The sequence below is a fragment of the Leptidea sinapis genome, chromosome 13, assembly GCF_905404315.1.
Source record: "Leptidea sinapis chromosome 13, ilLepSina1.1, whole genome shotgun sequence".
Taxonomy (NCBI): domain Eukaryota; kingdom Metazoa; phylum Arthropoda; class Insecta; order Lepidoptera; family Pieridae; genus Leptidea; species Leptidea sinapis.
This window is the reverse complement of record NC_066277.1, coordinates 3,871,742-3,890,011: the sequence shown is the minus strand read 5'-3', so window position 1 is coordinate 3,890,011 and position 18,270 is coordinate 3,871,742. Positions and strand designations below refer to the sequence as shown.

General features: G+C 35.3%; 1 protein-coding gene across 4 annotated transcripts in view; it reads left to right on the top strand.

Moving 5' to 3' along the window:
* Nucleotides 1-18,270, top strand: part of LOC126967755 (eukaryotic translation initiation factor 4E transporter-like) — a 55,678-nt gene that overhangs the window by 24,808 nt on the left and 12,600 nt on the right. For 3 of the 4 annotated variants that reach the window (XM_050812428.1, XM_050812429.1, XM_050812427.1), the window contains exons 10-17: nt 1,079-1,201; nt 2,188-2,296; nt 6,027-6,398; nt 8,309-8,421; nt 10,730-10,870; nt 14,169-14,297; nt 15,387-15,483; nt 17,653-17,774. In XM_050812428.1, the coding sequence (XP_050668385.1) occupies nt 1,079-1,201; nt 2,188-2,296; nt 6,027-6,398; nt 8,309-8,421; nt 10,730-10,870; nt 14,169-14,297; nt 15,387-15,483; nt 17,653-17,774 (1,206 nt within the window). The remainder of the gene's footprint in view (nt 1-1,078; nt 1,202-2,187; nt 2,297-6,026; nt 6,399-8,308; nt 8,422-10,729; nt 10,871-14,168; nt 14,298-15,386; nt 15,484-17,652; nt 17,775-18,270) is intronic. The other variant, XM_050812430.1, reaches the window with a different exon arrangement.

Here is an 18,270-nt window from a genome sequence, read left to right as displayed (position 1 = left end):
AATTAACAGAGAATTTGAGAAATAAAGATTCTTTAACTACATATAAACCATAGATTATCCAATTGTTTTGAGTTTTCTTTAGTGTTAATTCCGCCAATATTTGTGGTCAAACAATTCGACACGTGTGTCACCTCTACACGAGGCATCGTGAAAATATAGTAGTTGTAATGTTCCACGTTCGATCACGAGTGAAACAAAGTCAAAGTCAATAAAATCTTTATTCACTGTAAAACTTTATAAGTTATTTAGTGCAAGTCAGGATGAAGTACAAAAGTTACAATAGCATTCAAATGAGTATAACAATATTCATTAACAAAATTTAGAACATTACTTCCAACTATCTTTATCATTCAAATAATATTTTACGTTATAATAGGTCTTAGATGTTAATTTATTTTTTAGGATATATTTTAATTTTTTTAATATTCTTTGGGAGTTTATTATCAAATATAACACAATCCACTTTAAAAGATTTAGCAATTTTACGGAGCCTAGTAGATGGAATTGCGAGTTTATGTTTGTTTCAAGTATTGACATTATGTACATCACTATTCTTTTTAAATTGGCTGTTATGTTTATGAGTGTATATGAGATTCTCGTATATGTACTGGTAGTGTACTGTCATAATATTAATTTCACTAAACTTTTCTCTCAATGACAAACAACTAATCTTTACTATGTAGCACTACACCCGGGGACGTCCTTTCGCTGTATTGTGCATTCCTTATATAGCACTGAAAGTCACACGGTTAATGTCACTGTCGGTGTCATGACAGTGACATTGTTAACACACACTCAATTCAGACTAGATGTCACTACTCTACAGTACCTCTGGAAAATGCCTGTATTAGTCTTTTTTAATACCTCACTGCACTAGTAGTCCATAATCCCACAGACGTTTACAAAAATTATATTAAATTAACCTGTGGTAAAAAAATTAAGTATAATTTTGTAATAAATGTATTAAAGTATTATTTTTATTATTACTTTGTATTGTAAATTCCCCCCCCTTATTGTGTTTCTTTTGTTCCTTGTAATTGTTTATGTGTTTTATTATTAATAATCACCAAACCCGCAGGAAACCCAGGATAAGGACTCGAGAGTGGAGTTGAACAATAAAAATGTACTGGGGGGCAGCGATGAACCGGAGTTCAATTTGGACGAGTTCCTCGAGTTTGATTCAATACCAGTGGAACTCACAGTAAGTACTTCACACAGAGAATTATTATAATGTGGCCGAAGCCTTAGGAGAATCATCATTTTTAAAAATCGAATGCCAAAATGTTTGTTTATTTTCGAGTCTTCTATGTATGAGTGGCAACTAAAATTACTTTTCTAGAGAATCCGTTACAAACTGGAATAATTTTAATGATGTTTAAGATATTCTCGATATGTTCTATATTAAAATACCCATCTTGATTAACATATTATGATTAAAACACAAGCTAAATAAATTTTAATGTGACCATTTAGTACTCCCTTACTCGTACGTAACTCTGAACGGTTTTGACGGGTTCTGACGTCCACTGCTGGACAAAGGCCTCCCCCAAAGCTCGTCATGACGATCACTCCTGCGGAGCCCTCGTCCAACGTATTCCGGCGATCTTGACCAGATCGTCGGTCCATCTTGTGGGGGGCCTACCAACACTGCGTCTTCCGGTACCTACGTGGTCACCATTCGAGTACTTTACTGCCCCAACGGCCATTTGTCCGTCGAACTATGTACCCTGGCCACTGCCACTTCAGATTCAGATTCGCAACCATCGTTAGAAGAACCATTGGTACCTTCGACCGACATAGCGCAGATGATGTTGATACAAAATTCACATATTTTTATGGATGGGCCTTTAAGGAAGGTGTACGCACTTTTTTTGAAGGTACCCATGTCGTATTGTCCCGGAAACACCGCACCAGGAAGCACATTCCACAGCTGCACAGCTTGGTCGTACGTGGAAGAAAGTTCCTTGAAAACCGCTCTGTGGAAGTACGCCAGACATCCGATGGTGGGGATTATAATATCTTAATTGTGGCGTGTCGTACGAAGGTGGATTTCGGCGGCAGGAATCAGGTTAAATAGCTCTTCTCCCCGTGATAAATGCGGTAGAAGATACACAATGAAGTGACGTCCCTACGCAACGCCAAGTTACCTGTTTAACTAAGTTATGGAGTAATTGTTATATTTTATAGAACGGTGCCGGCGAGAGTGAAGAGAGTAAGTTCAGCAGATGGTTCCACAGAGACAGTCCCACCAACGACGCGAAACACTACGAAAGGCTCATGCATAACATGGTTGATGGTGAGTTGAATATTACATCATTCGTTGTGGTGAACAAGACGTCACACGAACTGTTGGCTCAGTGGAAGAGCGCTCGCACGTAACGCGTTAAAAATTTGCATTTTAATACTGTATCACTGAGGGTAGATTTAATAAATCACTATTCTCCATTGATCAAAAGCTATAAGCTTTAGATTTAATAATCTAATTTCCTACCATTGCAGTGGATAATTCATAATCTATATATTTAGGTTATCAATTACTGTAAAGTAGATGCTGTAGATATAGCCCCAACCTGAGAGTTGAACAAGACATTCCAAGATTTATCAACGATACGTCATTCAAACGGTTGGCTCAGTGGAAGAGCGCTCGCACGGAACGCGAAAGGTCGCGGGTTCGAGTCGCGCATCGTTCTAAAATTTTGTTTTCAAATTTAATTCGTATAGTAATTAATCCTCGAAATTTTCGAAACTGACAAATTGTTTAGAGTTGAATATTAATATATATATATAAATACTATTTTAATAATTGGAGCTCTTTTAGATGTTTTCATAAAATACCTTCATTTTGGTCAACTATTGTATGAAAATATTATATCCATGTTTGAGACCGACTCGCACTTGACCACTTTTATTTTGTACGCAAAATCTTCACCCGTAACAATTTCCGTGTTTTTACATCACTTCTGCAAATGTATATTTGTGTAAAAGTAAATATTATTATTATAAGTATTGCTAGCTGCCCGGGCAGACTTCGTTGTGTCAAAAGTTAATAGTAAAAGAAGGCAATTTTTTTCGTAGAAATTCGAAATGTAGTACAGTATTGAAAAATATTATATTGTTTTATACTAGAGATGAAACGGATAGCAGTTTGGCCGGATACCGGATACCAGATATTCGGCCAACCATGCGGCCGAATAGCCGAATATCCGGCCGCCGGATACCCGGCGGAACTTAGCCGTTTGGTGTATCGCACACACAAACACAGACTTGCGTAGGCGGCGCGCGAACGATCGATTAGACTCGGTTAGATTCGGTTGAGAGAAGCGAAACCGCTTGCTACCTCTCAATGCAGAGAAATTAGTATTAATCCACCATAATTTGCCTTTAGTGCAGTATGAGTATTCACTAATTATTTTTTTCTATTACATTTATTTACTATGGTGTGATTAAAAATTTACAACTAAAACTAATTATATTTCTTAAATGATACTTAAACTAACTAAATAAAGCAAATAATTACTCGAAAATATATTTTTTGTACAGATTTTTTTTAATTCGGCATGATGCCTATCCGGCCGAATAGTTATCCGGTATTCGGCCGGATAGTATTAAGGCCGCCGGATAGGCCGGATACCGGATAGTTACCGGATATCCATTTCATCTCTAATTTATACCTTACTAGCTGATACCCGCGATTTTGTCCACGTACACACATCACTAAGCACGTAGTACTTATAAAAAAAATCTTTATTTCCTAAAACTATATCAACTTCATATTAAATGATCATATCGCCATATTTTATCAATTTACATAAAAATAATCTGATAGATAGTTAACAACTGTAAGTACTCGACCAACTATAGTTAGCGAAAATTAAGTTTATTTATTACCTCCTGAGAAAGTTGGAATGATATAAAAATTCTAATTTGTTATTCATTTGAAACTAAATTGGATTTCTATACAACGGGGGATATTTCAAAGGAAAAATGAAATTGTTGTTTTTATTTAATTCCGAGCACTTTCATATTTATTCATATACATTTCATGCACATATCACTTATCTGGACTTCCGCAAATAATTCAAGACCAAAATTAGCCAAATCGGTCCTGCCGTTCTCGAGTTTTATCGAGACTAACGAACAGCAACTCATTTTTATATAATATAGATAATCCCTAGATTACAACGGTATATATAGTTAGAAATGGTCTAACCGGAATACTGAGAAATACGACAAAAATGTGAAAATTAGTGTTACCTGTAAAACAATAATTAAAATAAGGTTATGGATCCAATTGCTATTTGTTACATTTCAAAAGCCGATCGATAATCACGGTTACCACGTTTTGCAGTAATATTTTTATTTTCTTACTTACTGAATGTTACAAATGTTTCATTTTACGCATTTTTTGCCATGGTGACCATAATGTATCATGTGTTTGCCTTTTTATTATAATTTCACGATCCCGGTTAGATTTTACAATAAGGTATGTGGCCTTTTGACAATAATATATTAGTTACAATTTCACTAGCATAATACGGTTAATAAACATACCATATCCAGTGGGCCCAAAAAATATTTGTCTTCTTTACAATATGTGTTTTTTAAGTGTTAACCCTCACTTCTAGGATTAATACACAAATAAAATTTGTAAAACAAAACTTTATGAACGATGCGGGATTCGCACCCACGACCTCCGGCGTTCCGTGCCGGTACTCTAAACCACTGAGCTAACCGTTCGAGTAGCGCTTCGTTATAAAATTCTGTTTGCTTTGTTCAACTCTCAGGTTGTGGCTTCAGTAAGGGTTATCACTTTAAAGACATAACATATTATTGTTTAGATTTACAAGAGCGACATGTCAAGTCAATTTCCTAATGTGCAAATATTGGGGTTGAGTAGGTTATCAACTGTAAAGTAGATCCTGTAAATGAAGCCACAACATGAGAATTCATAAAATTTTGTTTTTCAAATTTTATTTGTTGTTCCTTTAAATATATTTATTGCAGCTATTTCCCGTTATTTGTGTCTTAACATGCGTTTTAAATCTGTAATATCTTCGAAAATATTTATTTAAATTACCTGGTGTAAAGAGCCATATTGACCTATATTATTTGATGTACTCAATTGGATAAGGATTAACACTGAATTTCTTAAAAAGTAAAGGATAAAAATGGATATTGTGGGTTAAAAGACCTTTTCCATCGCGGACTTTTATTTAGACCTTTTTCGGGTGTACAATACTGTTATACATTATTTTGTTTTATCTCGTAGGGTTCAGCCATCGTTTGCAATGTTAGCTCAAAAAAAGTGTGCTTACTTATACATCTCATTAGAAACCTCACAAGTTGTCAGTGTTTCTCTACTATATTATGAGTGTATTATACATGTAAACCTTACTCTTGAATCATTCTATATATTAAAACAACCGCATCAAAATCTGTAGCGTAGTTTTAAAGATTTAAGCATACATAGGGACAGACAGAGGGAAGTGACTTAACAATATGTAGTGACAAACTATATTTTAATGAAAATAATTTCTTGTTAATCTTTAGTAAAGTATCATAAGTACAAATATAACATACTTAATTTTAAATTAAAATTATTCAGTTGTAAAATGATGAAAACGTCATGGACGTCAACTTTCTATCAAGAAAATTAATTTCTGCCAAATAATAAATAAGATAGATCTATGTTATTATGTAAATAAATTTAAATGTTTTATTCAAAAATGGCTCTGTTGTATATCCTACTACTCCACAGCTGAATATCTAAGTGTCCCGATAGCTTGGGTCTAGATTATGACTATTTTATAGCAAGAGCGCGAAAAAAAATGCTGGGAGAGTTTCTTGTGCCGCATCTTCTCTCTCAGAGCGCCATTTGTTTCCGAAACGGTACTAGTGTCTAGTAAGAAATAACATCAAAAAGAATTCTAAAAGTATCGATTTTGAGAATATAAATGCCTTTTATGCAGTAAAATTTTGGTTCAACTTTATGGTCTGCAAAAGCTTTACCAACATCTCAATTTCAGATCTGGACAACTCGACTCAAGTGGAGACACCAAACGTCAACCATGGCATGAACATGGCCGGCATCTCGATGAACAATGGCATAATTGGCCACATGGGTATGAACAGTGGCATTGGTGTGAACAGTGGCATTGGTTTGAACAGTGGCATTGGTTTGAACAGTGGCATCGGTGTGAACAGTGGTATGGGAGTGAATAGTGGTATGAGTGTAAACAATGGCATGGTTGGGAACAGTAGTATGGTGGGTAACAGTGTTTTAGGTAGTACCAGTGTGAATAGTGTTAACAGTTACAATGCGGAACCGACTGTGTTTAACCAGTCTCCTTCGCTGCTTGACTTATTGAGGAGAGCCAATGCACAGTCCGAGAGACAAGGTGAGTACTGTGTTCTTAACTGTTGTCAAGAATCTTCATCAGTGGGAGGCTCCTATGCACAGGATGCTAGATTATGGGTTACCAGCCTATTTTTGCCGTGAAGCAGTAATGTGTTAGCGTTACTGTGTTTCGATCTGAAGGGCACCGTAGATAGTGAAATTACCAGTAATTGCATTTGCCCAGGCAAATGGTCTCATTTGCCCAGTAGCCTAAATAACATCTTACGTTTCAAGGTCATCACCTTGAAACGTAATTGTAGTGCCGCTCAGATTTTTTGGGGTTTTCCGAGAATCCTGACCGGCACTGCGTCTTATGGGCAGGGCAGTATCAATTACCATCAGCTGAACGCCCTGCTCGGCTCGTCCCTTATTTTCATAAAAAATCATGAAGATGCTGGTCAACTTTATCAATGAAAAGTTGTCTTTTAGTCTCTGGTACGAGGGACAACAGTGGCCGATTCTCTCCCGGCCCCGGCAAGACGAATTTGTTCCTCGTACCAGGGACTAAAAGCATTTCATCCAGGAGTATAGTAGAGAATGACCAACTTTTCTCCCTGGGTGCGTAATATACTATTTTAACTTTCTAGTCTGTACCCACAACTATAGAATGGTCAAAGAATTAGTAGTTTTCCTAAAAATCTTGTTCTTAAATAGTTATCAATCGGATTTTTACTAAGAATTTCTAATAAATCCGAGTATTACATTCATAAACAGTTCCATTGATTTTTTTAGGTTGATTTTATCTAAAACAGTTTGGTAAATTGGTTTTTATAGAAATTTTACCTATTGGGTTTTTGTGTGGTGGTGGCTTTGACTGGTTGATGTAAACATATATATGTGGTGATTAACAAGAGTAAACTTAATATAATGTTACTAACAATCAAGACATTGAAAAATAGTGGATGTGTGGCGGTCCTCCACAGTGCGGTTTTCAAGGAGCTTTCTTCCTCGTACTACAAAGCTGTGGAATGAGCTTCCTTGTGCGGTGTTTCCGGGACGATACGACTACACCTTCAAGAAAAGCGCGTACACCTTCCTTAAAGGCCGGCAACGCTCTTGTGATTCCTCTGGTGTTGCAAGAGAATGTGGGCGGCGGTGATCACTTAACACCAGGTGACCCGTACGCTCGTTTGTCCTCCTATTCCATAAAAAAAAAAAAAATAGATACAGAAAAGAAAAAAAAAATAAAATGCTAGCTTATTTGATTGTTGAAAGTAAAACATATTAAACTGTCATTTTGGGCGGAGCTAGTGGCAGTGAGCTAGGAATGAGCTGGTTGCAGTAGACATGTTTTGTTTACTTTTATTATTTTCATAGTATTATGTCCTGTGGTATATTGTTATGGGGCAGTGCAGCCGATATTAATACCATCTTTTTATATCTTAGGTCCTAAAGAATTATTAAGAGAAAATATTAATTTTAAAATTAATTTAGAATGTAATGAAATTTTAGTTTAAAAAAGTAGCCTTCAAAGTAGTCTACTGAGGTAACTTTTTCGAATGGGTGGTGGTAGTTTTTGATGTTCAATGGGTGATGTTAAATCCTATTTGTATCATATTTGATTTTGAATATGAATGCCTTGCTTACTAAATGAAATATTACTGGCTCACTCATTTAATAATGTGTGTTTGATACATATAATTCTTGTTAATTATTGTTATAGATATTCTACAGGTGTCTCATTGTCTCGTTTTTTCATGTTTTTCTTTGTTTTTTTTTGTATTTGCTTTTTTTCTGCTTTAATTTGATTTTTTTTAGAATAATAATTACTATTAAATATCTTCATTATTAAGTTTAGGGTAAGTGAACTCGCTATTCCTCTCACAAACGCTTAAGTTTCAAGCTAGCTTTAATTGTTTGGTAGTTTGTATATTTTGAACAATAAATGAAGAAAAAATATTATGGTTTCAGAGATGAATTCGTCGATGGGAGGCAAGATCCACAGCTTGGAGGAGCTGGAAGCGAGACTCAGGCCGCAACCGCCCCCGCAGCCCGACAGAGATCTATCTGCATTTAAAAGACTGGTAAGTAACATTATTTACTTTTTTTTATATATAATATACACATTGTGCTCATCCAGTTGAACATGTTTTGACATATGGTCATGGCTTTGATCAGAACATTGCATATTTTAACATATCGGGGCATATTCGATCGTGTATTCCGGGTGCTAGGAAAATAAGTAAATTATAACTGTGACAACATATAGCAACAACACTTGGTAAAGACCATGAAGCTGCATCAGTTCGTAAAAGGCTTTGACATGGGGAGAAAATCTGATAACAAACTCTCAGCCCTCTCCTTTTAATAGTTATTTATGCAACTGTTGTGTTATAAGGGGTATTAAAACACGAATGTGGATTGTGAGCCGAGTGTGATAATAGTATCACATGAGTGTTTTAATACCTAATTATCAACAGTTGCATACAAGACTTTATCTACACCCACAATATGAATCCTCTAAAAAATTCTGGAACAGTTAGCTTACTGCTAACATTAAAACACCAATCCTAGTAGTAACCTAATATCATTCGTTACTGATTATATACAAATAAAATAAGTATTAATGAAACAATTATTTATTTTAGTAGTAATTTACATTTTGTATAGTGCAGTAATTAAAATTCACTCGAATATAATGTCCTTTTGCAGCGTGTAAAATGAATCGCTCTTTTTTTGTAAACAAAACAATAAAAATATCGAAGCAAAGTGGCGGAGATTCGAATAACCTACTTTTTTTTACGGCGCGCGACGTTCTGGTAGTGTGGAACGGGCGTAAACGAAAATTTTTTTTTTTAAATTCGTACAGATACCACGCATCGAGCAATAAGAATGTGGCTGTCTGTTGAAACTCTTTACGCATGAAGGGATCGAAAAAAAACATAGGAGTGTTGTTATGAAATTCAGTACAACATTACAACACTCGTTTGGATGATGTAATGCTTATTAGGACATTGGGTGTTTTTAATGTTGGCAATAAGCTAACTGTTTCAGAATCTTTAATAGAGGATTTAAAGCATGGGTGTAGATAAAATATATAATAACTGCTTAGCCTAGTACTTAATATAATATTGTACTATGTTAGATGGACTGCACATAACCAGTCAAGAACCGTGAATTTTTATCTTCTATATAATATACTATACTGCAGCACGGACGAGTAAAAAAAGAAGGACTCCGCCCTCTTTTAATACTATAATATCATTGCTCCGTGCCGTGATATTAGCAAGTGAAGCACCGTTATGCTAGTGTGTGCGGTTACGGGGGCCACTAGTTACACAATTTTTTCTCTCTTAAATGGCCACAAATACTTATAAAGTATCGTTTTTACACTTATTCACAACGCACGACGGAATTTTTAAAATATTTTATTGAGACGCAAACTGATCTGTCACAGACGATGACAATTATCGTAATGGAAGCCTATGGGCCTGTAGTAGTGAAAGTGTGTGCGTGGGGCTATGTATTTACATGTTAATCGGCTTGTTTTGGTGCTACACTTTTATGTAAGGTGACATGGAGTCCTTATATTCTTACTAGTTCGTGTACTGCAGTAAGCTTTCATTCTTAAATACGCTTTAATATATTTCTTAAGTTCTTGCTTAGTTAGTTACTTACTGTCTGGTATTTTATTAAAAAATTGAAGGTTCTAGGTGTTAAAAAAACAATTATATTAATCAATTACATCTATAGCTATTGTTAGTTACTACTAGTTACTAGTAAATAGATTAAACACTTTTAGGACTCGTGGCACGGGCGCCGCAGCGCGTACTTACCGTGTGACACGCGGGTACCGCCATAAGACTTTGTTTTATGCTACGAATATCATTGTCAGGAATTAACAGTCGAATGAGCTCATTATGAATACCAGAGGCATTAGACACCGGCTAACTTTCAGTAAGGTTGTTACTTGGTTCAGATCCCATCTGTTCCATTGGTTTCTAGATTGATGTACTTGAGGCGAACGATGAGGTGCGTCGTGTTACTGAATTTATTCGAGAAGGCTTATCACAAAGCACGTGTGAATTGTAAAATATGATATATGTATGATTGCTTTTTGCTTTAACGCTTCAAACAAATCTGTTGGCTAGGAATTAGATCGGCTCCTTGCCAGTACCGACTTACGTAGTAGCATATACGTAGTAGTATGTAAGATTGTACAGTCCCCAGCACAATTCGGGATTGTTGTAGGAAATTATAAACTGAGATTATTTTACACCGATTGTATGTAGCCAATGGGCGTTTTGTCATCACCACACTCGCTTGAGACCAACCAATCAGAAACGCGACGATGACTTGTGCCGTATTCAAATGTCGTGAACGGTATTTCAGCTGGCGCAGGTGTCGGGCGGCCACGCGGTGGCGGCAGACCGCGCCCCCCTCACCGCTCACGGCCCGCTGACGTCACACGCCCCGCATCCGTTACACAACCCGCTACCGCAGCCGCAACCGCAGCCGATGAGCTTGTTACAGGTAATATATACCTACTTATTTATATGTCACTTTAACATGCATGGCAATATTGTCATTATTTTCGAAAAGAGACCACGCAAAGTATCGAATTTTCGGACGAAGCAAATCAAATCTATTGCTGGACGTTTTTTGAATTTGGAACATTACAACGCTCCTGCAATGTTGTATGAAACGGCGTGCTGGGGTTATTAAATACTCTTTGATTGGATCTCTTTTGACATTCTTGGCATACCATAGTATATTTTCTTAGTAAAAATTGCGTTTACGTGGCTGTATAGCCATAAATGCGTTTGCTTTTCGGCACAGATGATAAACAAATTGGCAGCAAAGCTATAAATTCGTTTTGATTTGTTATTTACATACCAACGTAATAAATATAAATTTAATAATATGTAAAATTAGTACCAATGGTTCAGAGAGTGAAATGAAGATTGATTGTACTCCACCAGATTTAAGATCAGTACCCAAATTGGCAATGCAAATCGCATCCAGCGAAATCAAAGGTAAATTAAATTTTATGTATAATATATAAAGTGTGTTTTATCTCCCTGCATTGTTTTGAGAAAAGCACTATGTGTGCCTAGGCAGGAATTGGTAATTGCCTGTCTCATATTTAGTGAATTCATCGCTTACGGCTCGGCCTTCAAACTCATGCTCGGTCCTACACTTGCCTATTTCCCGGCCTTTGCAATAATGTACTATTTCTTCCCTATTTATTAAAGTACACCACATCATATACACAGGGGCGTGCGTATCATATAGGGAATTAGGCAGTGCCTACCGCGTCATTAACCTAAATGAATATAGTGTTAAAGTTAATTTAGTTTAGTTTGGTTCCGTTATTTTATTACCAAACTTCTATTGAACACCCACTCATAAATATTTTCGTTTCATTAGCCAATATACCAATGCACGTCCCAGCATATACAGTTGGACAATTTTCTACATCTTAAGTAACAAATTGGTGTTCTAACATATTATATGACAATTATGTTGAACATAAAAATTACAAAAAATACTCCCTACTTGCTTTTGAAAAATAAAAGTAATAAATATCCAAGTTTATCATTCCCCAACAACATGGTTTCTTGGCGGGTAGATCAACAATGTCCAACTTATGTATCTACCTTGAGTACTTAGTTTCTAATATTAATAAGAATCTGATTGTAGATTCCATTTACACGGATTTAAGCAGAGCTTTTGATGTAGTTAATATTCAACTCAATTGATTAGAAAATTAGAGAGATATGGTATTACTGGAAGTTTGTTAAAATGGTTTGAATCATTCTTATCGAATCGCATTCAACGTGTGAAAATTAAAAACTTTTTATCAACGATTATTCATGTCATCTCAGGTGTAGCGCAAGGTACCCATCTAGGTCCATTGTTGTTTTTGGTTTTTATAAATGACATTAATGTTTGCATTAAGTATAGTGAATTCTTGTTATTTGCGGATGATATGAAAATATTTAAAGCAATCGCTAGTGACCATGACCGAATACTCTTACAACTTGATATTGATTCTTTTCAATCTTGGTGCATCCTTAATGGGCTTTCATTCAATATCAAGAAATGTTTTTGTATTTCATTCGGAAGGAAACAAGACTCTTCCAGTCACTATTCAATACATAACATTGCTTTACCGAATGTTATTACAACTAAAGACTTAGGGGTAATTTTTGACAGCAAACTTTCATTTAATGATCACATAGTCTATATAAAAATCATCACTACAAGAAGAATAAACTTTATTAGAAGATTCACCAAAAAATTTAATAATATTGCTAGTTTTAGAGTGCTTTATTATTCATTTATATATCCCAACTTAATGTATGGTTCAGTAATTTGGAATCCTTACTTAAAATATCAGGTTAATACGCTCGAAAGGCTGAATCATGTTTACTTGAGATATGTGGTTTATCGAATTGGATCTCCTATGTCGTACTCTATTCACGATTATGGTTTTATGCGTCGAGTCATGAATATACCCACTCTTTATTCGGCTCGGCTGAGATGTGATTATATTTTTACATTTAAAATTTTATCAAGTAATATTGATTGTAGTCAACTTTTAGCTTTATTAAATTTTTCTGTTCCTAGTAGAATCTTGAGAAAGAATGACACTTACTTTTCTACTCAATTGTTGAAAACAGGTGTGTATCATCACTCTCCTATTTTTAGGCTCAGCGAAGCTACTAACAACCAGATAAACTGGATTGATTTATATAATACTAGTTTACTATCTGTGGCAAGACACACTAAAACCATGTTTATTTATAATTAGAAATTAAGATGTGTTGATTAGTTAGTTAAATATTATTATTTGTTAGTTAAGTTAATATTGTATCAGTTTCATAGTTTTAATATTGTAAAAAGGGTTCGCCCGTATATAATAAATAAATAAATAAAACAAAAACAAAAGAAGAAATAAAATTATCAATTAAACCTATAATTTAATTGAAAAAAAAAAACGACACTACTTATATGACTAATGCAGATTGAGTACCTGCTAAGTGCTTAACAACGCGTTCTTTAAATCTGACCAGCCCACTACTGAATATATGACTATAACATATAGATATGGGTGTAAAATAATAAGTCGTCATACTATTTATTGTATAGTTAATAGAATTGGAAAACCTTTTACAAATTCCTCGTTCGGGTTCTGTACCTACACGAAGGGTCAGCAATGGGAAGTGTCATTCAAAATTTCGCTAATCTTTCTCTACCTCTCTCATCCCAGTAGCATATGAGTGTAATACATACAAATGGTGAATCAACTCAGCCGCTAAATAGAACGGTATCCTTATGCAGTTTGCGTCTAGACCGATTCATTCCATTGCAAATCGGTAGTAAAACGCGTAAGAGAATTACACGCGTTTGGTGTTTTCATTTCAATACATGATTTTGCTAGTTTTGTAATTGTTCTTATCGAATAACAGCTACATTTTCTGATTTAAATGTTCCTTTGCATTTTTACGTGACTAGATGTCGAGCAATTTAGAGGCAGAACAAAGCAATTGGTTTACTATTTGTTTTTTTTTACCACGTAATATGGTAACAGTTTGACATCTGAAATCGTGTCAAAGTGTGTACTACATATTTGGATTACGAAACCAAGCATGTAAATATCCAGAGAGTGTCATTAGGCGAAGTACAGTTGATGAGGTACTTACAAATAAACATATAAACTTTTAGATCGCTAGGTGAACCACCAACCAATGTAACCAAATAAATCTAAAATTTAAAGAGTTCATGGTTTCATTTTAATTTTAAATGATTAATTATAAATATACAGATGCTGAACAAGAGCATGGAGCAACAGCAGCAGCAGAAGGCGCAGCAGCAACAGCAACAACAGCAACAGCAGCAACAACAGCCGCACATTCCGCAGGAGCTCCTATACAAGCTGCTGCAAGTGCAACAGGTATGTTGTATGTTATGAATATATTTAAAACAATAAGCATTTACTACCAAAGTGGAAACCAATCCAATATTTAACACGATACAGTAATCAATTACAATTAATCAGACATTCAGTTCAGATCAATCTGCCACTGTTATTGGTAAATGATGCCTTTTAACACTCTTTTCTACTTACTATTATTATTTTGTATTAGTCATGCGGGAAAAGTAGTATCTTGGCGCTCGCTGTTGCGGTTGAAAAAGAGCCGTTTGCCCATTATAAAATTACGCGTGAGTTTTTCCTTATATGAAACTGTTGTTTGAGTGCGAAAAGTTCACTTGTCGCAAGCAAATTAAACTTCGCACACGCAAATTTAGATAGAATTGCTAAAATAAATAAAATAATAACAAAAACAAAACACAATCGAAAAATCCAAAACTGAATGGAGGTTGACGCGTCTGACAGTTCAATTAATAATAAATAAAATTATAATTTAAATACAAAAGTTTAAAACCGAATATGGAGTCGGAAATAATACATAAATCGTCGCATTGGTAATTCAACATATTATGTGCAACTCGTGCGACAAATTGTCGATTGGACAATATACTATTTTATCACATCCGATTGAACTTAGATAACTTCTCCTGTACTATCTAACTCGTATACCTAAATGTAGTGAAATGGGACAGTGAATACCACGCTTAAGGAAGCGTGCGAGCTTCTTGTATATCGACACGGCCGTGACAGTAACCGGACGAGACAACGGCCAGGTACTACGGCACATTTGCGTTTTTCTTTTATTTATTTTTGGCAATAAGGGACACGACAAGCAGGCCGTTCAGTCGGTGGTAATTGATTAGTCACCTTGAGACATAGGACGATAAATCTCATTTGCCCAGTCATTTCACTAGTTACGGCGCCCTTCAGACCGAAACACAGTAATGCTTACACATTACCGCTTCACGGCAGCAATGGGCGCCGTTGTGGTACCCATAATCTAGCCGGCATCATGTGCAAAGGAGCCTCCCACTGGTAAAAAGATAAAAAAAATTAAAGTCATTTTAGGCCTTTAAACGCTCGCCTGTAAATTGGTATTTTTATTTACAGCGGCAACAGCAGGCACCTTCAGAAATGGCCGGAATGAGTCTCTCCGTGGCTGACCGGGAACTGTTGCAGAGGCCCGAAGCTCAAGCGATCATTCATGGTGATTTAATTTTTAATTCTATTATTATATTTATGTGAAAATACAGCCCGCTAACAGGTGGACGGAGTGACAGTGGAGTCTTAATGATAAAACTAGATCTTGACACAAAATACACTCTTTTCGATTCTTCTCTATAAAGCTTGATATTGTTTGGATATTTTGGCGTTTTTTATCCATTAAAAAACGTGTGCGTCTCTGGACGCCCAATAGAAGTGATAACTTGAACTAGTCTTGGTTGTGTTTTAATCCTGGAAGTGAGGGTTATCACTTTAAAAACATAACAAATTGTTTAGATTAACAAGAGCGACATCTCACGTCAATTTCCTAATATGTAAATACTGGGGTTGAGCAAGTTAACAGGACCTAGCCTGTAGATGAAGCCACAACAAGAGTTGAACAAGATATACACAAGATTTATCAACGATACGTAACTCAAACGATTGGCTCAGTGGAAGAGCGCTCGCACGGATGTCGAGAGGTCTTGGATTCGAGTTTCGCATCATTCATATAATCTTGTTTATAAATTTTATTTGTTAAATCTAAGTTGAACTATTTAATATTGAAATTGTTTAACTTGAGAAAAACTTATGTTATTACTTAAGTTTTGTGTATATTATTAATAAAATATTTTATTGATTATAACATAATATATTTTATTCTTATTTACAATACTTGAGTATGTTCATTAGAATTTTATGTATGTTCATTATTTAGGAGCCTGCCTACCGCTGAGAGAGCGTGAGAGAAAGGGAAGCCAGATACACTGGCGCCGTAACGCGTTACGTTACGAAGCAGTTTACTCTCCCATAAGAAGTTATCACTTCAAAAATCTTATAAAAATTTATAAATATTACACTTTTGTCCCCGTTTGACTCTCGTGTAACTGCCGTTGAACATAACTAGGCAGTCATCAATTTAGCACATTCAATGTTAAAGATATAGAAACGACTTTATTGGATATAGGAATCAAAAATTACTATTAAGTAGTACTGTTCATTGAAATTTACAATGTAGGCTCCATACTAATGTATATGCATAACTACGCAGCATACACGGTTTAAAAGATTTGACAAACGACTGGAATTTTCGTAATATTTTATAATATTTATGCATTATGGTCTATATGCTATGGTGGAATGCACCCAATAATAATATGATTTTTGTACTATAGAAGAGGGTCATTTATTTCTCATCATTTTTATACTCTAAATAATTTTGTTACCTTCTAATATATAAAATTCTCGTGTCATGTTGTTTAACTTTGAACTCCTCCGAAACGGCTTGACCGATTCTCATGAAATTTTGAGTGCATATTGCGTAGATCTGAGAATCGGACAACATCTATTTTTCATCCCCCTAAATGTTAATTTTAAGGGTGGTCCACACGATGTTTTTTTTTTTAATTTTTTTTGACTTTTTTTTTGATTATGTGTCAGCATTTAAAAATACATACAACTTCAAATTTTCTCCCATCTGCGATCAACAGTTACTATTGTATCGCGATTTTAATATCAGCATACACATATATAATTAAAAAACATATATAAATTACGTGACACGTTTGTCCGCGATGGACTCTTAAACTAATGAACGGATTTTAATGGGAATTACTTCATCGAGTGCAGTTTAGTCCAACTTGAGAGATAGGATAGTTTTTATTTCCATTAGAGACCCATAATTATTTTTAATTCCAATATTTGTTTTGTATGGACATATTATTTTCTTCGAGAAAATCTGTTGACGGACGGTTTGACAGTTCTGCTGTGAAACAACGTTCTATACATAAGAACGTTATTGAGAGCGAGCATATTTTACAAAATAATTCTTGGTGTTATGAAATATAATTGACAAATTCGTAAAAAATTGTATTTTATTTCTTAAGCATAGAAAAACGTCTGTCGGGTCAGCTAGTTTTTTTATATAAGAGGAGGCAATTTAATTGCCCGCTGTGTCTCTTACGCCTATTCTCGGTACTGTCCTGTGTTCCGGACCGGCTGTAACTTTTTATAAGTGATAGATATCCAAAATAAAAAAAAAATTGTATTTGCGTTGTAAGAAAAACAAATTAGGTGTCTATATCAGGGTGCTAAAGTACTGTTGTATATACGGACTCTAATTGCAATGTAAACTTCAAATTGGTGGATTTATAATGTTTGTAATTACTTGCAGGCCTCAAGGGTGGTGAGATAACCGTGCAGCATTTAATGCAGCAGCTCGGCAACCCTGGCCTGCAGAGTCGGCATCGTGAAGTGCTGCTCACGATACTGAGGCTTCATCATCATCAGAGACAGGTAATAAAAAACTGAAAAAATGAAATGAACTCCTAAACATATGAACAGATTTTAGTGGGGATTACTTCATGGGGTGCAGTTTAGTCCAACTTGAGTGATAGGATAGTTTTTATTTCGATTTGGTACCCATAATTATTTTTATTTCCAATATTTGTTTTGTATGGACATATTTTCTGAGACAATTTATTGTCGCCCAGTTTGACAGTTCTGCTGTGGAACAATTTCATTATAACTACAGGGAGCATATCTTCCGAAATAACTCTTGATGTTATGAAATTTTATTGACAAGTTAATAAATTTTATTAATTATGTACAGAACGACGTCTCATTCCTGCCGCCGAATTACGCCTTCGCACGACACGCCACAAGTTAGGATATCATCCCCACCATCTGGATATGTGGCGATCCTCCACAGTACTAAAAAAGCTGTGGAATGAGCTTAATTGTGCGGTGTTTCCAGGACGATACGACATGGGTACCTTTAAAAGCGCGTACA